The sequence below is a fragment of the Equus asinus genome, chromosome 9 (assembly GCF_041296235.1).
Source record: "Equus asinus isolate D_3611 breed Donkey chromosome 9, EquAss-T2T_v2, whole genome shotgun sequence".
NCBI classification, from domain to species: Eukaryota; Metazoa; Chordata; class Mammalia; order Perissodactyla; family Equidae; genus Equus; species Equus asinus.
The window spans coordinates 25,122,492-25,146,339 of NC_091798.1; the positions used below are offsets into that span (position 1 = coordinate 25,122,492).

General features: G+C 38.9%; 1 protein-coding gene across 3 annotated transcripts in view; it reads right to left on the reverse strand.

Annotated features, from left to right (window-relative positions):
* The window catches only part of SGCD (sarcoglycan delta), an 894,446-nt gene that overhangs the window by 363,499 nt on the left and 507,099 nt on the right, over nucleotides 1-23,848 (reverse strand). Inside the window, exon 1 of one of the 3 annotated variants that reach the window (XM_014842696.3) lies at nucleotides 7,356-7,893. The exons of the other annotated variants lie outside the window; for them this stretch is intronic. Coding sequence (XP_014698182.1) covers nucleotides 7,356-7,532 — 177 coding nt within the window. The 5' untranslated portion in view covers nucleotides 7,533-7,893. Of the gene's footprint in view, nucleotides 1-7,355; nucleotides 7,894-23,848 lie in introns of those variants that run through there. 3 annotated transcript variants of the gene reach the window in all.

The window sequence follows — 23,848 nt, forward strand, 5'->3', positions numbered from 1 at the left end:
GTACAGTCTCATGAGGTGGTTAATCAAGGAATGTCTACCTTTGAGACCTGTGGCTATCATGCTGTCCTACTGCATTGCTTCTCAATAGATACTTAGCCCATCTCAACAGTGTCTTCTGAGAGAATTAACTCATAATGTCTTCACCTCTCTCTTACGTATCTAGAATGGTACTACATGTGCCACACTTGAAAATGGAAAAAATGGTCACTCGAATCATTTTCTATAGTCTGAGGTTCAGATGAGAAACCCTATTGAGAGCTTGCTAATGTAAATACCTACAGATCAGGAAGGTGCAGTCAATGAATGCAGCAGACATACGTCCTCTCAAAGGAACAGGAGCTTCCCAGATCCCACCAACAGCCACACCGTGTGAAATCAGACCAGGGATGCCCATCTCCAGCTTTTTCTAGATATCTAGATTCATATACAATATCTCAGTACGTTTAAATGCATTGTAAATAACTCAATTTTTAAAAAACACTTCGTAAGTAGAATGTGCCTATAGGCCAGCCCTCAGATTGCCAGTTTGTGACCCGCTGTTTATATCCTCAGCCTGGGAAACACCAAGATTAGATTCATTAGTGACAGAAGTGAGGCCACAACCCTTTGAAGATCACAGTCAACTTTAGGAGTTTGTCTTTATATGGTAAAAGTTATGCTGTCCAGACTCTAGTCTCTTATCAACACTCCCGGCCACTGAGGGAAGCCAATGACCCTGGTAAACACACACTGCGTACATGATAGAGGAAAGAAACTGGCAACAGAAGATGAAACAGAATAAAACAATAGAGGGAAAGAGCTAGAAAGAGTATAGAACGAGAGAGAAGACAACTATAGATAAGAACAGGAGAAGAATGAAAATGCTGTGCCTTTCTGCAGTTCTCTTTCATTGAATACGCCCTGAGTACCACAGCCCCAGTCAGAGTTGGGCCAACAGGGCGGTGTCGAATGATTTGCTTGGAGAAAGGAGCTCACCCTGATATTTATTTACTCTGAGCTCAATGAGAGCAGTTTCAGTGGATGACTATATTAACCCTGGCAAATAACTACAGGGTTTCTAGGAATTCAGAAATATATTCTTTGGAAGTCAGAGAGCTCACAAGAGAGTCTGATCCTATCACCCCAGCAAGGGAAAGTGGTCTGAACAAGGAGGGTGTTTCTAATCCCTGGCAATATAGTTTTTATCAGGAAGCTGTGCTTGCTTTAATCGGTACCATTGCATTATCCGTTAAAAGGAAGAATAAAGCCATTGCTTCCACATCCACTCACACACCCGGAGCTCTATTAGGGCAACCACCAGCAAAGATTTCTCAGCAAACCAATCTCACAGGATTTATACACTTAGTGAACCATGGTGACACGTCCCTCCCTGTGTCCTGCTGACTTGTCTGACAGGCAGGCCAGGGGCCACAGCTGACATGGCTTTCTTTATATAAGGAAGTTACACTCGGCAACAGGAATTTGAAACAATAATGGAGATGATCACCTTTCAGTGGGCAATAAAGGTGAAAGAAAGAGGACAGCAGAATCTGCAGAGAAATTTGGGCAACATTGAAGCAGTAACCTGGATAACTCAGTGTAAAACATTCTCTCTCTGCTGATTGTCTCAACTCTTCATCTTGATTTGCCTATTTCATTCTCTGTCAGTCCGCCTCATGCTTTCTCAGTTAATATTAAGCGTATATAGCTAAAATACTTAAGTCCTTACTGTGTGCAAGGCACCGTGCTAAGTGCATTGTATGCACAATCTCACAACAGGTAGATACTATTATGTCCATTTTAAGGATGATAAAATTGTGGCATGTGGAGATGATGTAACGTGTCCAAGGTCACAGAGCCAGGATCACAGTCCAGGTCTGCCTTCCTCAGAGCCTGGGCTCACTTCACAATATAATCACTCTCCTTCTGCTACAAGATCACTCCGCCTTCCATTCTTCATTCTTACTGTTCTTCTTGCCCGTTACAATCACCCTTTCCCCTTCGGTTGGTGAATAGATGTGTAGTGTCCTGTTCATAGAAGACACACCCGTCAGATGACTGGAATTGAGTTCAGGAAGCCATATTTTTGTCTGGAGGAGGTTAACTGGAATATGTTCAGAGAAGAGTGAAGAGAGTAACGCAGGAAAAGACAAGGGAGAGATGAAACAATTCAAGATGCCCAGCCTTGGGAAAGGAAGACTAAGACATTCATAAAGAAAAGGGAGAGCTTTAGAATTACAAAACTCATAGATTGTGAGAAAGGGAAAACACTTTAGAGACATCTGATCCCATTTTACAGATGGGAAAACTGAGATCCAGCTATTAGTGGCATCAAGACCTATCCCAAGATTTCTGACCACCTCTACCTTTACCCCCTCTCTTCACCTCACTTCTGCACCAAGTACCACCACCATCCTCAAGTGTGGCTTAAGAGACTATGACAATGGCCATGGGTTACCAAGTACAGAGACACAAATTTGACTCACTCTGAGGAGCCATGAGATGAGAAACAACTCCCCAAGGTGCCTCGCAGATTGTGAGGTTCTCCATCACCGAGGGCATTGCCATCACATCTGGCTGAGATCTGTCACCAACGCTATAAATGGCATTCCTGCAGTGGGTAATGATTTAGCCACGGCAGTGCTAAACAAACGCAGTTCTGTGGACCAGAGTCTGGCTGGCTTCCACCACTCAGAGATTTTAAAAATATAAAGACTCCCCAACTCTAATCTCAGAAACTTTGATTAAGGAGGTTTTGAGAAACCATGGACCCAGGTGATTTCTGAAAGACCTTCTAATACCAAGATTCCATCATGATATTCCTTTCTCTAGCACGGCTTCTGAAGTCTCACTCAGCTGTCATTACTGGGCAATACATACACCACGTGGTCCACACCAGACTCAGAGCCAAGGGACAAGAAGCCCAGCTGTTGTCTCGGACTGCCTGTGTTCCTCAGGCAGGTAACACATTTTTAGTCTCAGTGTCCACCTCTTTAAAATGGAAGAAATGGATTATTAGAGCAGTGTTTTTCAAATGTGTTTATTCATTTTTTTTTAAAAAAAAGGTCAAGCATCTGTGGCCCAAACTGTCCATGCCTAGCCCACAGACATCCTCCCTGCTCTTTGCTGCTAATAGAACACTGACACACTCCTGATCAGGTAGACAGCTCCTGATCTGAACCCGTGGGCTCCTACTCCACACCAGAGGATGAAAGCTGATCGGACTAAACCTATCACGGTAATGTCAGTCCATGGGGCCAGTCGGCACACAACCCTGTTCTGGCTGTGTATTCTGAGACATGAGGGGAAGTCTACATGCGAGGGGATCCCTCTGTGATTAAAGGAGCAAAGGTTCCTGAAGAAAAATAGTTTTTCCCTTTCATGTCCTGCCACCTTTGCCCTGACTTGAACACAACACACGGAGATGAGCACAGGGAGTTGAGCTCAAGCGCTGAGGATGGTGGAGCACAAAGGAAGCATTGGTCCTTGTGGGCATTGCTCAGTTGCTACAACCATCCTGGACTGTGTAGGTGTGGTCTACATATATATGTGCAAAAAGTAAGCCCTTACACATTTAGATTTCTGTGAGCAGGGTTTCTATTACTTGCAGCCACATGCAGTCTTCACTGATACACTATTAAAACTCTTTTCAAATGAAATCTCTTGCAAAACCCCAATATTTGAAACAAACAAGGGTAACTGGACTCCATTAGAAATGCAGATGGTGTGTTTCCATGACTGTTCCTCCCCAGATTCCTGAAGGAGTTCTTTCCATGGAACCAGAACTGGCCGGGATAAGCAATGCATCAGGGCTCCTCAGATCTTCTCAGGCATCTGAGAGTTTTCTAGCAACTTTGTTTTCGTGTTTTTCTTTCACTTTATTTTTACATGTATATTTTACTTATGCAAATTCTGTCCTAGAAAATGCAGATCCAGAGCCAGCCCTGATGGCTTAGTGGTTAACGTTTGGGGTGCTCCACATCGGCGGCCTAGGTTTGGTTCCCGGGCACACAACCATACAACTTGTCTGTCAGTAGCCATGCTGTGGTGGCAGCTCACATAGAAGGCCTTATAACTAGAATATACAACTATGTGCTGGGGCTTTGGGGAGGAGAAAAAAACGAGCAGGAGATTGGCAACAGATGTTAGCTCAGGGCAAATTTTTCTCAGCAAAAAAAAATAAAATAAAATAAAAAATAAAAACATATATATACAACAAAAAGAAAATGTAGATCCAATTCATAACCAACAGCCACTACCACACAGTTTTGGTGCCTGCATTTGTTTTCAGTGTACAATCATGTTGGCAACAAACGATTCCATTTTGTCATGAATAATGAGAAAGGAAGAGAGTATGACATAACACACAATGGCACATTCCTTCCAGGGTGCAGGTCAAATGACATCATGCCATACAAGTGAAAGTAGATCTGAAGAGAAAAAGTCATGGAAGAATTAACCGTCCATTCAGGATACAGGAGTATGAGTGTGTCAAAAACAAAATAATCTCTAGATACCTGTCATGTTCATGTTCTTGTCCACGGTGTAAGCCTTCTTAAATTCCAGTAAAATTTTCTATGTAAGAAACCAAAGTTGATAATCTGGATATTACTGTTACGTAGTTTTCTTTGTATTTAATTCATAAATTTGTTTTAGTGTTATAACTGTCCAACAATGATTAAAATGGAGAGATAATATCTAGGTGGGTCTTTTTCATTTGTACATATTTAAAGAACAGTATAATAAAAATAATTAAATCAACTATGGAGGCATGGATCTTTTTTTCCCCTCCTGTTAAAAGGAGTCTCTGTATTACTCAAACTCAAGAAATTCTGAACTACGGTATGGTCCAAATCCCTTCCACATGGTCACATCCATGATTCTATTAACTTCCTTATCATATGAAACCAATATTAAACACTTTCACCAACAATGTGGTACATGCTCTTGGAGATGGTTTTTTAAATAAATAGTTAAAATTAAAGAAACTCATTTATTAAAATAAAGTATATAAAACATTTTATATTCCCTTTCAGAAGTTTGTCTTAATAATAAAGTTTCCACGGGCATGGCCTTGGACAAGTTTTCCTCACTGTGATCATTCGCCCAACTCCACCTGGTCCCTTCACTCAACACCTCCAGCAGGAGTATCTTAGGACGGAGCAAATACGGGTTAAAAATAAGGCCTTAAGAGCCTGCCTCCTCCTTGCTTAAGAAATATGAACCCTCGGGTGATGCCATTCTTACAAAATGTGCTTTCTGATTGCTTCCAGAAGGCACAGGAGGGCAGACTGACCATGGGGTCTCCTATTTCGAAGAGGGTAAAACAACTCTCCTTTTTGAAGCCACGGTTTATCCACACACTTCAAGTCAAACAAATCAGCGCCTGCTGGTTTTCACAGCTTCTAGAATGTGGTTTCATTCCTGTGCGCAGATCTCTTCCCTCTGTCCTCGCTGCCCAGTTTTTGGTGTGGCCCCTCCTCTCTCCTCGTTGCCTGCACCTCTGCCCTGGATTTCTTCCATCCAGGATAGAGTCTACTCTCCATCATTTTTTTCCTTTTAAAATGCCAAGGGAGCTTGATTTTTGCTCCTTTACTTCTAAAAGAAGGAAAGTATAGAGTTTCTTCCAAGTTTTAGACACTGCTGTTCCTAATCCTGCAACCGAGAGTTGCTATTTCATGCCTGTTCTTCTCAACGCTTGATGAGCACTAAATTTAGAGGAGGATGACGTTAGAGCTCACTTGAGTCTCCTTTTTCACTGGCAGTGGGCTTGGCTAGGGTTCACGTTGGTTCCTAATCTGTCTTGGCATTTTGTTCACTCAGTAGGCGCTTATGAAAAAAAGTGTAGCCACTGTTTCTCCTGATTTCCAGCTGCCCTCCCTTTCTTGTCTCACATCCTTCAGTTCCCAAACCCTCCCCTCCGAACCCAACACAAACATGAGGTTGATGAAGACAATATTTGTGAGCCCTGTCTTAGAATATGAAATCCTGCTGCCAGCCATTTCCCAATTTCCTCCTCCAAGTGCAAAACTATAGAGAAAATAAAATTGCTGGCTGAAAGTCCTGACTTTCCACCAATAGGACACAATGTCTGCCCACTCATCCTAGATCTTACACAGAGAAAGATATGAAAAACTCCAGCCCTCCACTCTTCATTCTCCCATTAACCTTACTCTCTACCATTAATGATTTGTTGAAAGATTTTTAGCACTGAAGTAAACACATACCTGTTTTTATAGAGGTCCACCCTGAGAGGTCTAGCCACTCTTATGCTATTCTACAAATATCCAAGAATCCATTCATTCATCTATTTCCCCAAACAGACTCTTGGCCGAGCCCTTTTTGGAAAACACCATTGCTGTCATTGTTTGTTCTGCCAGTAATCACAAAGCTGTAGCAAGATTTAGTCCAGCTCTTTCTGAGTTGAACTAGTTTCTTAAATGCAATTACATTGTATTGTGTATTTTCTAAATGCTAAGCATAGAATAAGATATATCCTTCTAAGGGGGGTAAAAATCTACATTGCATTATAGCTGATATGTATAGGAAGAATTATTTAAAATTTGAATTTTTTAAAAAAGCACTCTTCAGTAAACTATAAAATAAAATCAATTGATCAATGAAATAAAATTCACACCATCATGTCTCTGTCTTTCAACAATCATTTTGAGAAAACTGCCATTTTCTGTTACTCCTTAGTTGTTTGTATTTCATAAAATACAGAACTATTTTGTGAGAGTAAAATTGCCAGTGACTTCTTCAACTCAGAAAAATTGAAAATTATTGTAGAAACAGAATTACAAATGTTGATCTAGAGTATTTCTAGGCAAATATATCAGTAGGCTCTTTAATGACAGTCAAAATCCCATATAATAATAAAAGATGCCAGGAACTCATACACACATTTCTGCTCCTACACTCTGAAAGTGTAATCCAAAATAGAAACTACAAACTCTGATGCCCTCCTAAAATGAGAGCCATTTTCTGCTAAAAATGTGCCTCTCAAAACTCTCATGAAGCAAAGAGCACAGATAATTTCATCCAAAATTATCTTTCCTGCCAATGAACTGTCCTTCTATGCAGAAAAGTTACAGAAGGTTGGAGCAGAGTGACAGTATAAGCATTCACATACTTTCCTTTTTCACAATCGTGTTGCCAGCTAAATCCTAACTTTCACAAGTGTCTCTGCCTTGCTGAAATCAGATCTCAAAGGGGCTTGGGGAAAGAAAAGATTCCAACTCCACACCAAATGTTTAAGTGATGGAGTTCTAACTTGTTCACACATACACACAGAAAGCTCAGAGTACTTGCAAACAAACAGCAGGCTTAGAGAGTGAAGAGAAGCGTGGAAATGCAAGAACTTCACAGCACCCTACCTCTCTTGTCTGCTTCACAAAGCGGCTGATGAAAATCGCCCACAATCCCGGAGTGTGCTGAGAGGCTCTGAAGGAGGCGGCCGCTCGGCGGCCGAGTGGGAGCAGGCCCAGCCTGTGTTCAGAAGCTGCCCCAGTCAGATTTTCCAACTGTAGAATTGCAGCCAAGTCCCTGCCCATGCCTGAAGAATTTCCTGAACAGCATTCCCGTTCTTTTTCTGACTGCTTTGAAACCGTACTCTGTCTGTACTTCAATACGGCTTTGTCAGGCCAACTCAGAGCTACTGGGCTGTCTCCAGCTATCAATGGGAAACACGTGTGTCAAGCACAGACTCGCTCCCCTGCAACAGCGCCTATGGCGTCTGCTGGGCTCGTACTCACAACCACAAAGGAAACCGCTTCTAGAACCAGTTCGGAGTTTTCAGCCATTCTCCGGGCTCTGCTCTCTGGTGCTAGATGCTGGCGATGTCTTCTCTTTCTTCTGCTCAACACTGCCCCTTGTTAACCTGCTCCATCCACATGCAGTTGCCAGCTGATCCCTGTTAGCCCCCTGAGCTCTCGCCAGTCCTGATAACGAGCCTATTACAGCAAAGAGATGTGAATTCTAATTTGATCTTCCTACCTGCTGTTGCCTCAGTCTTTGCTCAGAGTTTCAATTTCTGGAGGGGGAACAATATTTTTAGCATTTCCAAACTGGCTCAGTACTTCAGAGTTGTTCCCTCATCCCGAGGTGTGCATCTATCCTGCTGCAACTAAAAATAATGCAATTATTTTTCAGGCACTTTTGTTGCTCTCTGCTCTGTAACGGTGCTGGTCCAAAAATGTAACATTTTAGAAGCTTTTGAAATGTGTGTTATGGTTATAGGAAATAGAAAGGAGAAAGGAATGTGCATTTAATCAGAATGTGTCCTAATTCTGTGCACCTGTGATTATTTCTGGATGACACTCCATCAAAATGTCCTGTGTACATTCTGCTGGATTTGGTGGCCTACCTTTGACATTTCTTCTTTCCATAAAACAAGAGGAAATCTCTAAAGATACAAAGAGGACAGCCCTCTTCTCCCACAATGAAAACCCCACATCTAAAGAGCCAAAGCTAAGTTGTCAAGGTAACATTGTAGAAAAGAGATGATTTAAAAAGAGCCTCATTTGTTTTGAGTTTTTTCTTTTTTCTTTTTTGGTATTAATATTTTACTTCCTAAAGTCACACCCCATTAGCAATTTATTTTAAAGGACAGGCTTGCCAGATTTTAAAGTGTTGTGTATTCCTGAGGGGATGCTGTAAATAATAGGATTTGGTGGGGTCTTGAGTTTAGCATCAAATCACAATGGGCACTCTGAGCAGGATTAGATTTTTGCCTTGGGAAGCACTGTGCATATGTGTGTTGGGGAAGGGGAGCATGTGCACCTCTAAGGTCAGGATGCAATTAATACAGATTCAGAGAACTTCAGAGTTGGAAGGAACCCCAGAGACCATCCAATCTAAATCGTTTCTACCTTTCATTTTATACAGAGAAATGGAGGCCCAGACAGCTGCAATGACTCGTCCAGTGTTGCAAAGACAGTTAACGCCAGAGGTAAGACTAGAAAACTGGATTTGTTTGTAATTTTCCATGTGCTTTCTCTATCCAGCATCATTTGGGAAAGGCGATATCATCTAACCTTCACAAAAGCAGGCTTGTAATCAGTTGCCCTTGGTCTAATCTTAGTTCTGTTGCTTACTGGCTGTGAATCCTGGTCAGCTTGCTTATATTCTCTGGACCTCAGTTTCCTCATCTGTAAAATGGAGACATTAATAGAATCTACCTCATGGAGTTGTTGAGGATTCAGTGAGATAATCCGTGTAAAGCGTTTACTACAGGGCCTATAAATAAATTTCAGTTTAGTTTTCTTTTAATGGAGCAAAACCCAGACCCTTTCTCTTACCTAAAAGCAAAATTGCATTCTCACGTCTAGCTTGAGTTCCTAAACTGTTTGATTGGCTAATTATGTTTTCTGCCATCTTACCTTGATGTAACAGGGGCCTATCATCTTAAACACAGGCAAGTGTCCTAATGCCTTGTAGGAACACTCAGCCAACTATATGGCTACTTTTCACTTATTCCCTAATATAACATTGGAGTCTTTCCTCAAGATTAACTCACGGGAAAGGAACACAGTGAGACCAAATCTGCAGTCAGTTACACGAGGCTGAACAAAGCGCCATTTGCAGACGACTGGACTTCCTCTCCAAACCTGAGCTCCTCAAGAAAGATTACCATTCTAAAAGAAGGAGACCGTTAACAACTGCAAATCCCACATTTGATATCTTCAACATCCTAAATTAATAACAACAACAAAAACAAAATAAAGTCCTATAGATTGAGGAAGAAATATTACTGCAGAAACAACAAATTCTAAAGAATCAGATTTCTACTTGGGGTTCCAGAACCTTTGTCCTGGGGCCAATAGTAGCGAGCAGTTGACGAAGCACTCACTACTTAATAATCACGTTTAGTGGGCCCAGGTACTCTTGGGGAAACAAAAGAGTAGCAGAAGTTAATTTTGAGTGGTTTACAAACATTTTAGCAATCAATTAAAAAAGCAAACAAACATAAAACAACTGAAAAACCATTCTCAGACTTACAGAAATACAGAACGATGGTGATATGGTCCAAACGATGCAGCCCCAAAATCTCCCCAAATACTTGCCTCACGGCTCATTTCAGTGTATGTGTAGAGAGACCTCAGTCTGAGACCCAGCTTCATTACTACTAGCTAGAAAATCCTGAAAAGTTACTTAACTCTTGTAATGTTAGGAAAAATTATCCAAAACTTGAAAATAAGGCCAAAGGTAGTCATGCTCTTTCACAATCACATGTGGCAATTATTTAACAGGCCCTCTCAAGAATTACTGAAGGGAAATGTGCTTTGTTCCATTCACTGTTTACTACTGAATAAAGGTGCCAAATTTAGTCAAGTTGCATGTTACCTTGGAGACTTCTATTTCTTAAAGACACAAATTCTCTCCAGTAGAAAAAAATGATCACAAATGTGATGTTTTATTGCCATATAAGACATGAACCAGTTTTGCATGTAAATCTGGCAATCTTGTCCTAACATTGCTTTATTAAGGCGCCTATGAACTAGGAGCTCCTCCTTGGAACTGGTCTTACCATCATTCTCGTTCCCTTGTTAATGAGTCAAATAAAATCTTGGAAGTATTGTCACTTTATATTTATAGGAATCATGCTTTTAACTTAAAAATTATAGTCTGATAACTGTTTCATTTTCCTCATCTGTGTGATGAGTGTTATAAGTCTTATGTGACGTAATGCATAATAAAGCACTTAGCAAAGTGTATGGCACACAGTAACTGCTCAAACTGTGCAAGCACTGCTTTTATTTATTGCTGTAATATTTGGTTTTCAGTTTTGTAAAGGACTCTAGAGATTGCTAGGCTAGATAACTCATCAGTGTCCTGTTAATTAAAAGCTCTCCTGTTATACCTTTTAATCCTTGCCATTAGATTCTGAATTTCTTCCACAATGGCCACTCCAGTGGAATTCTTCCACCTCTTTGCTTTTCAGAGATTTCTGCTTTTTCATGTGTGTGTGTGAGGAAGATTGGCCCTAAGCTAACATCTGTTGCCAATCTTCCTCTTTTTGCTTGAGGAAGGTTGTCACTGAGCTAACATCTGTGCCAATCTTCCTCCACTCTATGTGGAACACTGACACAGCTTGGCTTGACAAGCAGCGTTAGGTCTGCACCAGGGAACTGAACCTGCGAACCCCAGGCTGCCAAAGCAGAGTGCATGAACTTAACCACTATGCAACCAGGTCAGCCCCAGAGATTTCTACTTTTAATGTTCTAAAATTAACAACTAAAATAAACACATACAGACTCTATAGCTGCTAATCATAAAAGTCAGTTAAAAATTTCGACCTTAAGGATCATGCGAACAAGAAAACTTCATTCTATAGTAGAATATAAGCTCCATGAGGACCAGGGTTTTTGTCCACACCATCTCCTGCCATTTTTCCAACATCAAGGATTGTATGTAGTTGGCCCTCATATTTATCCTTTGAATAAATCACACACTTTGACTTACTTGAAAATAGGGGTCCTAAATCATCCTTCCTTAAGAATTATTTTGACCACGATTTAAACGTATCTCGTACCATTGGGTCATTTCTCCTCTTCATGGCTTAGATGCCTTTTATCTGGTTTGATTTCTTCTAGGAATGTTTTAGTTTGGCTAATTTCCTCTTAAAAAATTTGGTGCTGAGAGGTGAACAAACTTTTCAGGTGTGCTGGGTCTAATTTGTGGGCAGAGGAACAACTCCCTCTCTTATTTAGGAAGTCTACTTCTATTCATGCAATTCATGATCATACTAGGTTTGGGCGCTAAGCTTCAGTCATTCTGAGAAGGCAGCTTGGAGCGCCTCTGCATCACAGGTGCCCTTGTTAAGCTACATCTCCTACATGGTTCACATCTGTGATTCTTAAGCTCAGTTTTATGTTAGACTCATCCAGAGGGAGCTTTTAAAATGACTAGATCCAGGGGCCCACCTCAGATATTTTGCTTCTATTAGACTAGGATAAGAAGCAGGTAACAGTATTTTGTTTTGAGTCCCCCTCCAGATGATTCTAATATGAGACAGACTTAAGAATCATTAAGTTACAGCGATAACTTAAACTTTTAAAACATAAACCTAATTGTGTCCCTCTGTGAACTAAAATCCTTAAGTGGCTCACCGTTGCCTGAAAAGGAAAGACAGCAACCCTCGCCACTGCTTGAAAGGCCTGGCTTGATCTGGTCCCTTGTCTACCTCTGCAGTCTCATCTGTCACCACTCTCCCTTCTTCCAGTTCTTCAAAGAAATCATGTATCTTTCCACTTGAGAATCTTCAAAAAAAGCTGTTCTCTCTTTCTGGAAAGATTTTTCTTTTTTGTGGAAGTTACTCTCACTCTCCTGTTTTCATCTGTTTAACACCTATTCAACCTTCAAATTTATACTCCATTATCACTTCCTCTACAATTCAGTTGTCCCCGAACCGCCGGAATGAACACTCCCTGTTATATGTGCCCCAAGACTAGCACTTATTGTAGATGTGGTTATGTATTTATTTGTATTTTTATCTTATTCATGTCAATCTTTCCTGATAGAAAATGAATACCCTCCAAGAGGGCAGAAACCAGGGCTGCTTGCTCACCACCGTATCCTAGTTCCTTGCACGATGCCTAGCTCATAGGGAGGGTGCAATAGCGATTTTTAAAGTAAATGCAGTTATTTTTTAACCCAAGTACAAGAGCATGCATATAATCCCACTTTCTTTATCTTGAGTCTTCAGACTTCGTTTCTTCTTTCTTACATGTTAAAATACATGTATTGTATCCTGAGTTCTCTATGTCATTCACATATTTATCTAAAAGACTTTGTGAGAAATTACCAATTCAAGGGCTTAGCAAAGCACTTAAGCTCTGAGGTATAAGGTAGGACAGCTATGATTACAGGGAAGAGGGTTTGCTGTGCCACTCACTCACTTGGGAGGGCAGACTAAGTTGAGAAAATACTGTGGGGTCATACAGAAGCACTGTTCAGACCTGAAAAGAGGGATTATTTAGGGCCCTTTTGATTACAGTGGTCAGAACTCATCCAAATTAGCCTAAGGGAAAAAAAGAGGGGGGTTCCTAAATCATATAACTGAAACCCCAAGTGGTGGATCTTAACATGGGATGACTTTAGCAGGTAAAATACAATCAAGACTCTATCTTTCTCTTCTCCTCGAGGCTTTTCTTGGCTTCATTCTCAGTTGTGCTCTCTCCATTGGGGAGTAGGACATCCGCAGGTGGTCTCAAGCTCACTTTCACAGGGAAAATAAGAGATCTTCTCCAGGAAGGACTCTAGACGGCCCAGCTTGAGGCACGTGCTTATCCCTGAACAAATCCCTATGAGCAGGAGGAGGAGATCCTCCTATTGGCCATATTTGGCTCATATGACAACCCTGGAGACTAAAGGGAAGGAATCAGCTCCATCTGCACCACATGGATTGTGGAGGCTCATTAAGGAATTGAGAAAAAGTAGTAGGCAGACAAAAGCCCCAAGTGAGCTACGGATGATAGGGCACACAAGACATATTCATAATCTTGCCCAGGGAAGGTTCTTTAAGAAATATTATGAGGCAATATTTAATCAGAGGATGGAAAAAATATTTACTCTTTGCAAGCCAAAACAGTTGAATTAGAGTTAAACTAATGGTAGACAATAAGAACAGTAACATTACGCCAGTCTTTCATTTAAGGGTTCATTTCACAAATAATACCTGATGGGAAATGACTCTTGCCTTGCTCTGTCTCTTCAAAACAGACAGAGCAAATCTGTTCCTGCTTTCCAATGGCCAAGGGCAAAATTATCTGCTTGACTTTGAAGAGACTTTTTTGTGGAGGGAATCTAGATCAGGAAGTTTGGCTCAGTGACAAATCAATGACCCACAGTTTTAAGAATATCTCCATTGGCCAGACACAGTGTCTAAGCTGAAGTCATTTTCTGTTTTGGAAATTCAAATATATGCATGGAACATAATGAAGGATTCTCAAGCGAAGTCCTTATTTTGAGAAGGAACTGACATGTTTGATAATCTAATGTGACTAGTAATGAAAGACATTGCAAATACATCTTTTTAAAAGAAATTAGTTAAACAATGTAAAGAAAATCCTGGTATAGTTGCATAGTTGGTAAACATTCATTCTCTCCTTTTCAGCACAAAACTTTGATCAATGCTTCCGAAATTTGTTCTGGTCCATAATTTCTCATTGTATTACAGCTTGTTGAAAGTAAAACTTGTGATATATCACATTTTTATTTGGAAATAAAATTTATTGATGAATAAAAATGGGCCAGACTCCATGATAGGCACTCTATACTGGGCAGAAATAATTAAGACCTGTGCTTGAGAAATGATAGCATCACTCATCTTTATTTTTACAATCATATCAGTGCTCAATGGTACAAAATACAACTGTTGGATGCAGGAATTCCAAGCTAATTACAAGCCCCCTGAATGAGAAGTGCTGCTTGAAACCAAAGCCAAGCCTCAAAATTCAACTCCAAACCTAAGTAATTCTACACCAAAAAAATCAAAAGCTACTAAGAAGAGAAAATTCAATACTATATATTTCAAATTATTTGATTTTTAGAAGAAATTCATTTACATACAGCACAGTGTCTGCCACATAATAGCTACTATTTTACGGTTACAGTGTTTTACTAATAATGAACATTGCTAGTAATAAAAAATATTCTGACATTACCAGACAAACAAATGCTGAGGGAGTTTATCACCACTAGACCTGCTTTACAAGAAATGATAAATGGAGTTCTTCAAATTGAAACGAAAGGATGCTAAGTAAGAACATGAAAAATGAAAGTATAAAAATCACTAGTAAAGATAAATATATAGTCAAATTCAGAATATTCTAATACTGTGTTGGTGGTCTGTAAATCCCTTTTAATTCTGGTTTCAAAGCTAAAAGACAAAAGTATTAAAAATAACTACAGCTACAAGAATTTGTTAATGGATAAACAACATAAAAAATGTGAAGTGTGGCATCAAAAGCATAAAATGGGGGGGGGGGAAGTACAAGTATAGAGTGATTTTGTATGCAATTAAAGTTAAGTAGTTATCAGCTTAAAACAGACCGTTATAACTGCAAGATGCTTTATGTAAGCTTTGTGGTAACCAGAGAGAAAACACCTCTACTAGATACACAATAGCTAAAGAGAGGAATCAAAGCATACCATTACCAAAAAAAATCAACAAATCACAAAACAATACAGGAAGAAAAGGACAAAGAAACCACAAAATAGTAAGAAAACAACTAACCTATCGATAATCAGTTTAAATGCACATGAATTAAATTCCTCAATCAGAAGACACAGAGTGGCTGAATAGATAGAAAAATGAGATCCAACAATATGCTGCCTACAGGTGACTCAATTTCGCTGTAAGGACACACATAGGCTGAAATTGAAGGGATAGAAAAAGATATTCCATGCAAACATAAACAAAGATAGCAGGAGTGGCTATACTTTTATCAGACAAAACAGACTTTCAGTGAAAATCTGTCAGAGGAGACAAAGAACGTTACTATATAATGATAAAGAGGTCTATTTATCAACAACATATAACAGTTATAAATATATATGCACCCAACATAGGAGCACCTAAATATATAAAGCTAATATTAACAGAACTGAAGGGGGAAATAGACAGCAATACAGTAAGAGCAGGGAACTTCAATACCTTATGTTCAACAATGGATAAATCATGCAGACAGAAAATCAACAAGGAAATTGTGGTTTTGAGTAACATTATAGACCAAATGGATCTAAAAGACTATATATATAGCATGTTCCATCCAACGGCAGCAGAATACACATTCTTCTCCTGTGCTCATGGAGCATTCTCCTGGATAGATCATACACTGGGCCACAAAAAAAGTCTTAATAAATTGAAGAAGATTGAAATCATATCAACTATCTTTTCTGAAATCTATCAACTATCACAATGGCATGAAACTAGTAATCGGTAAAGGATAAAAGCTGAAAAATTCACAAATATGTGGAAATTAAACACACTCCTAATAAACCAATGGCTCAAAGAAGAAATAAATAAAGAAAAACAAAAAGTATCTTGAAACAAACAGAACTAGATACACAACATACTAAAACTTATGGAATGCAATGAAGCAGTTCTAAGAGGAGAGTTTCTAGTGATAAATGCCTACATTAGGAAAAAAAAAGATTTGAAATAAACAACCTAACTTTACATCTCAAGGGAGTAGAAAAAGAAGAAGAAATCAAGCCCAAAGTTAGCAGAGGGAAGGAAATAATGAAGATTAGAACAAAAATAAATGAAATAGAGACCAGAAAACAATCGAAAAGAGCAACAAAACTAAGAGTTGTGTTTTTTGAAAAGATAAAAAGAAATTGACAAACCTTCACCCAGACTAAAAAAGAAAAAAGAGAGAGGACTCAAATAAATAAAATTATAAATCAGAGGAGTCACTACACCTGATATCACAGAAATAGGAAGGATAAGAGACTACTTTGAACAATTGTGTGCAACAAATTGGATAACCTAGAAGAAATGGATAAATTCCTAGAAACATACAACCTACCAAGACTGCATATTGAAGAAAGAAAATCTGAACAGAGTAATTACCAGTAAGGAGATTGAAGCAGTAATCAAAAACCTCCAACACACAAAAGCCCAGGACAAGATGGCTTTACAAGTGAATTCTACCAAACATTTAAAGAAGAATGAATGCCAATCCTCAAACTCTTCCAGAAAATTGAAGAGAAGGAAACACTTCCAAACTCATTTTACAAGGCCAGCATTACCCTCATACCAAAGCCAGATAAGGACACTACAAGAAAAGAAACTTACAGGCCAATGTCCCTGATAAACACAGAGGCAAAAATCCTCAACATAGTATTAGCAAACCGAACTCAACAGCACATTAATAGGGTCATACACTGTGATCAAGCAGGATTCATCCCTGAGATACAGAGATGGTTAAACATACACAAATCAATGAATGTGATATACCATATTAACAGAATGAAGGATAAAAACCATGTGATCATGTCAGTAGATTCAGAAAAAGCATTTGATGAAAATTCAACATGTTTTCATGGTAAAAACTCCCCAAAATTAGGTAAAAAGGGATGTACCGTCACATAATAAAGCCATATAAGACAAGCCTACAGCCAACATCACACTCACCAGTGAAAACTTCCCGCTTTTCAGGAACAAGACAAGAGTGCCTACTTTTATTAAATACGCTACTGAAAGTCCTAGCCAGAGCAATTATGCAAGAAAAAGAAATAAAAAATAACCAAGCTGGAAAAGAAGAAGTTAAATTTTCTGTTTGAAGATAACATGATCTTATATACATAAAACCCTAAAGATTCCAAGAAAAAATTGTTGGAACTAACAAATTCAGTAAAGTTGCAGTATAGAAAATCAATATACAAATATCAGTTGAGTTTATATACACTAACAACAAACCATCAAGAAAGGAATTAAGAAAAGAATCCCGTTTACAATAGCATCAAAAAGAATAAAATAAATAGAAATAAACTTAACCAAGGAGATGAAAGATCTGTACACTGAAAAACTTAAAACATTGATGAAAGAAACTGAAAAAGACACAAATAAGTAGAAAGATATCCCATGTTCATGGTTGGGAAGAATTAATATTGTTAAAATCTCCATACTACCAAAAGCAATCTACAGATTCAACAAAATTTCTATCAAAATTCCAATGGCATTTTTCACAGAAATAGAACAATCCTAAAATTCGTATTTAATCATAAAAGATGATGAATAGCCAAAGCAATCCTGAGACAAAAGAACAAAGCTGGAAGCATCATACTTCCTTATTCAAACTATACTACAGAAGCTATAGTAATCAAAACAATACAGTACTGGCATAAAAACAGATGCACAGACCAATGGAACAGAAGAGAGCCCAAAAATAAACCTGCACATATACAATCAACTTATTTTTGATAAGGGTGCCAAGAATACACAATGGGGAAAGGATAGTCTCTTTAATAAATGATGCTGGGAAAACTAGCTATCCACATGCAGAAGAATGAAAGTGAATCCTTATCTTTGACTACAGACAAAAGTTGACTCAAAATGGATTAATGACTAAAATTTAAGACCTGAAACTGTAAAACTCCTAGAAGAAAACAGGAAAAATCTTGACACTGGTCTTCATAACGATTTCATGGATATGACACCAAAAGCACAGGCAACAAAAGCAAAAGTAAACAAGTGGTACTACATCAGACTAAAAAGACTTCTGCATAGTCAAAGAAACTATCAACAAAATGAAGAGGCAACCTATGGAATGGAAGAAAATACTTGCAAATATCTGATACAGGGTTAATATCCAAAATACATCAGGAACTCACACAACTCATTTGAAAAATACAAATAATGTGATTATGAATTGGTCCCAGGACTTGAATGTACATTTTTCCAAAGAAGATATAGAAATGACTACACCTATGAAAAGGTGCTCAACCTCACCAATCATCAGAGAAATGCAAATCAAAACCACAATGAGATATCACCTCACACTTGTCAGGATGGCTATTATCAAAAAGACAAGGGATAACAAGTGTTGGTGAGGGTGTGAAGAAAAGGGTACCCTTGTACACTGTTGGTGGGAACATAAATTGGTGCACTCATTTTGGAATACAACATGGAGCTTTTCCCCAAAATTGAAAACAGAACTACCATATGATCCAGCTATCACACTTCTGGGTATATTTATCCAAAGGAAATTAAATAAGGATCTTGAAGAGATATCTGCACTCCCATGTTCACTGCAGCAGTATTCACAATAGCCAAGGTATGAAAACAACCTAAGTGTCCGTAGATGTATGAATGGATAAAGAAAATGTGACATATGTTTGTATGTGTATATGTGTTTGTGTGTATACACACAATGGAATATTAATCAGCCATTAAAAAGAAGGACATCCTGCCATTTACAACACATGGATGAACCTGGAGGACATTATGCTGAGTGAAATAAGCCAGACCAGAAAGACAAACACTATATAATCTCTCACATATGTGGAATCTAGAAAAGTGAAACTCTTAGAAGCAGATAGTAGAACAGTGGTTGCCAGGAGCTGGGGGTTTGGGAAAATGGGGGAGATGTTGATCAAAGGACACAACCTTTCAGTTATAAGATGAGTAAATTCTGAGGATCTGACACACAGCATTGTGACTATAGTTAATAATACTGTACTGTATACTTGAAATTTGCTAAGAGAGTAATCTTAAGTGTTCTCACTACATACACCCACACAAGGTAACTATGTGAGGTGATGGATGTATTAATTAGCTTGAGTGTAGTAATCATTTCACAATGTGTACATATATCAAATCATCATGTTGTATACCTTAAATATATACAATTTTTATTTTTCAATTATACCTGCAAAAACCTGGGGAAAAAATAATGCACAAACTACATCAACAGAATAAAAAAGTACTATGGTATAATTTTTTCAATAGATTGCAGATGAGAGAATTTTATCTAATTTTTAAAGCTTACAAATGGTGGGATACAGCATATTCTGATCTAGAAGGCACTAGATCATCAAGTCCAACCTTTTCATTACTTACAGGAAAAACTGAGACCTGAAGTGACCAGAGTCATACAGATAGGTAGTGTAAGTTGGGTAAAAGATTGACGTTTTCTGATACCTAGGTTGCCTCGTGGGGCCAATGACTATGATTCTAGAACTTGACTCATTGTATCACTTCTTCATCCGCTTGTGTAATTTCTGCTGGTACTCAATTCCTGAAATACAATTTGTGTTCAAGACTCACTGTCTGGTTATCTACTTCTCTCCCCACCATCTTTTAAGTAATCAGGAGATCCTTTGAAGGATTTCTAAGTATTTTGTTAATAAAAACTAAATGGAAACAGATAAGGCTATTATAAAATTAAAACATAAGTCCAAAGATAAAATGTTATCATTCTAAGTTAGATGCAGGCAAAAATTGTCTTATATACTTTTAACCCTGCCCTCAACAGAGCAAGTGCTCCTTAAAAATCTGCTGGAATGGATGGAAGTAGAACACTTCTGTAACTTCAGTGGATTGCAGAGTTCAATAGCAAGGTGACTTTCCCCAAAGCTTCCATCTTGATCAACTTCAACAGTCTGTTAATATCCTGAGCCTCATCTCTCGGAATTAGCAGAAACTGTTAGAAGCAGCAGAGGGGACCAATCCAGCTGAGCCGCATTACTATCCTATCTTAGAGAATAGCATGGAGTATTGATGTAATAGATTTGTAGAAATAGACTTCATGTAAAATGTACTTAGTGGCTGTAGTGGCACGCCCTGCTCCTCATTCTCAAAAGCAGGAAGCAGGAAGAAGCATGAACACCAAATGGATGAGAACAGAAATGCAAAGGTCAGCATAAAAAGACAGATTGGCTACCTGACCAGCATATTCTCCTCTAACTATACTATGTCGACAAACCTAATGAAAGAATGTGGCATTCAGGGCTCAGCCCCGTGGCCAAGTGCTTAAGTTTGTGTGCTCTGCTTTTGCAGCCCAGGGTTTCACTCATTGAGATTCTGGGTGTGGACCTAGCACAGGTCATCCAGCCATGCTGAGGCAGCGTCTCACATAGCAGAACTAGAAGGACCCACAACTGGAATATACAACTACATACTGGGGGACTTTGGGGAGAAGAAGAAGAAGAAGAAGAAACAAAAAAGATTGGCAACAAATGCTAACTCAGGGCCAATCTTCAAAAAGAAAAAAATGTAGCATGCAAAAGGTTATCCAGGGATGCAGAGAAGAAAGGAGAGTCCCCAAAGGAGCAAAGTAGGGAGAGTTCATTCAAGCTCTGAATGAAGGTGTCTTAGCCAAAGGACTCTACTCTTATTTTATTTTTTTAGGAAGATTAGCCCTGAGCAAACATCTGCCGCCGATCCTCCTCTTTTTTGCTGAGGAAGACTGGTCCAGAGCTAACATCCGTGCCCATCTTCCTCTACTTTATATGTGGGACGCCAACCACAGCATGGCTTGACAAACTGTGCAAAGGTCCGCACCCGCGATCCGAACTGGCAAACCCCGGGCGGCTGAAGTGGAATGTGCGAACTTAACCGTTGCGCCACCGGGCTGGCCCCAAGGACTCTACTCTTATTTAATAAGTGGCTGCTCTATGCCAGGCATTGGAGATATGATAGATATAAGACAGATGGGGTCCTTATCCTCAAAGCATTTAAGGTCTTTGTTGGGAGAACTTTGAGCGTCTCTAGGACCATCAACCATATTGTCTCTGTGTTAGGCTGACTTAACCTGATGCTATTAAGGAATCCTTTTATAGAACTCTCTTTGCTTTGATTTCAAGTACGTTAATTATCTTTCTCATTATGTTCCCTCTTCTTATGTAGATCTTCCTAGAGGGAGAGAAGATGTAGATATCTCTATTCGTTCAAGGCTTATTTTTCATCGTAAATTTAAAAATTATTATTTCTAATTTAGACCTCAATCTCATGAGGTTGGTGAGTGTGAGTCTGTCATTGAGAGATAAAACCCCTCGTGCTGAGCTGATAGAATCAGCCTTCTAAGACTGAAGTTATGAAAGACATTCTATGAGCACTCCATGGGAAGAGACTTACCCATGAATAATCACTTTAACATCTATAAATTTCCAGATCTACGATGTAGAATAATGAATTGGCAAGGGTTATAGCTAGAGAAATGGGTCAATTCTTTAATCACTCCATTTAACACATATATAAGAGACTATGGAAGTTGAGTCACTTCATTTAATCCTCTCTCACTAAGATTTTATCATACATCAATATTTTATTTTATTTTTGAGGAAGGTTAGCCCTGAGCTAACTGCTGCCATTCCTCTTCTTTTTTCTGAGGAAGACTGGCCCTGAGTTAACATCCATGCCCATCTTCCTCTACTTTATATGTAGCATGCCTACCACAGCATGGCATGGCAAGCGGTGCCATGTCCATACCAGGGATCTGAACCAGGAAACCCCAGGCTGCCAAAGCAGAAGGTGCACACTTAACCACTGCACCACCGGGCCCGCCCCTCAATATTTTATTTTAAAGAAACACAAAGATTTTGTTAGACAAGCTACCTCAGCACTGAGGTTCAGTGTAAAGGATAAAGTCAGACTTTAAAGTATCAATAAAATATTCTCCACTTTTTAGGAGTTTAAGTCAATACATATAACATTTCCACATTGAATACATGTATTTGGGGCTCTGGACAGATTTTTGAACTTTGTTGCATTTCAAGTCTCAATGTGAGTACTTTATTCTACCTGATTTTGAACCTGTAGTCTTTTAGTCTTAATGTCATGAACTTAAGAGTATTCTTTACATCCAGGTATGTGAAATTGAATAAGGGAAAAATTTTGTAATTGCCACCATGTTCATGATTTGCAGGAGTGAGAACATCTTAGAGAACATATATAGCAATAGCTAACATGCATTGACTACTTACTATGCTCTTTCATAGTAAGTGCTCAAATATTAACAGATATTGCTAAATTCTGCACCAGGATAATAAATTTTTTGAGCCATCCCATTACTTACTATTTAAATACATTCAGAACATAGGTATGCTTTGGTAGCAAGAGACTACTTTCAATGTGAACCAATCTACCATTATTTTGGCTAATTTCCCAGTGACTTAATTGTTGCAATTTCATTTTATCATGATTTAGCATGTACATTTAAAGCCATTGCAATAATTATATAAAGTAGAACTATGTCATTCTAGTTTACTTATTAAGAAGATAATATTCAATATGAATTCTTCAATGGATCCTCCTTTAATACCAGTTGGATCCAGGTCTCTGTTATTACTCCTCTGAGTTTTGGCCATTGCTTTTGGTCTCTCTGCCTCCATTCAGCCCTTCGACAACAAATTCTTTAATCTTTAGAAAGTGTTAATCTCACTCTTAGTATAAACAGTTCCCAGTTTCTCATTTCTCTTAGGATATGGTGTGAACTTCCTCACGTGAATTGTAAGGCATTGGATGACCTGGAGCTTGTACCTCCTGCATGACATTCAGGAAACAGCTTATAGGTCCCTTCTTGTGGGAAGGCTTCTCTTTCTTCTCCCCGCTCTATTCGTAGCTATATCTTAAATCCTCTGTTATGTGCTCCAGAAAATTCTTTGAATTTTTCCGTCATACAGCTTGCCATTCTTTATCGTTATTGCTTCGTTAGTTGTCTGAACGTTCAAGTAGACTGTCAGCTCTTGAGCACATGCACTATGTCTGTGCTGTTCATCAGTGATCTCTAGAGCCATCACACTTCCTGGGTCAGAACGGACAGCACAGTAATTGCTGGATGAAGGCAGAAGGGAGAAAGGAAGGAAGGAGCTGAAAACTGTGCCCAGAAAGGTGGTAGTGGTAGAAACAGTACTGGTGGATTGGAGAGCTTGATACAAAACGATATTTATAATGTAGTTAGTCATTTTTATTCATAAAGTTTTAATCATAAAATGTTGATTTACTCTGTGCTCTGCCTAAATACCTGAAGGGCTTACTGAGCAACGAAGGGGTCGTATAAACTTTATTCTTTGGCTTTATCTTCTTAGACTAAGTTTTGGAAGGCAGAAAACTTTTAAAGTGCTCCATTAATTAATACCTAGAATACCACATCCTTGAAATTCTACCGGAAAAGCTCCTCATCAGTACGGTAACGTTCCTCTAGATTTAGCCTTTTGTTTATGTTTAACTAATTTTATATTTTTGACTAAAGTGGCTTTTTTTCCTAAGAACTCTTTGTTGTACCTAATTATGGGGAACTTGATACATCTCATCACCACTTCAATGATGATAGAATTGCAATTTCTGAAGAGTCTCAGGAACTGTTAACTAAGATTCCCAGGATGTATGAAAAGACAATGTTAGAACAGATGCCGAAAA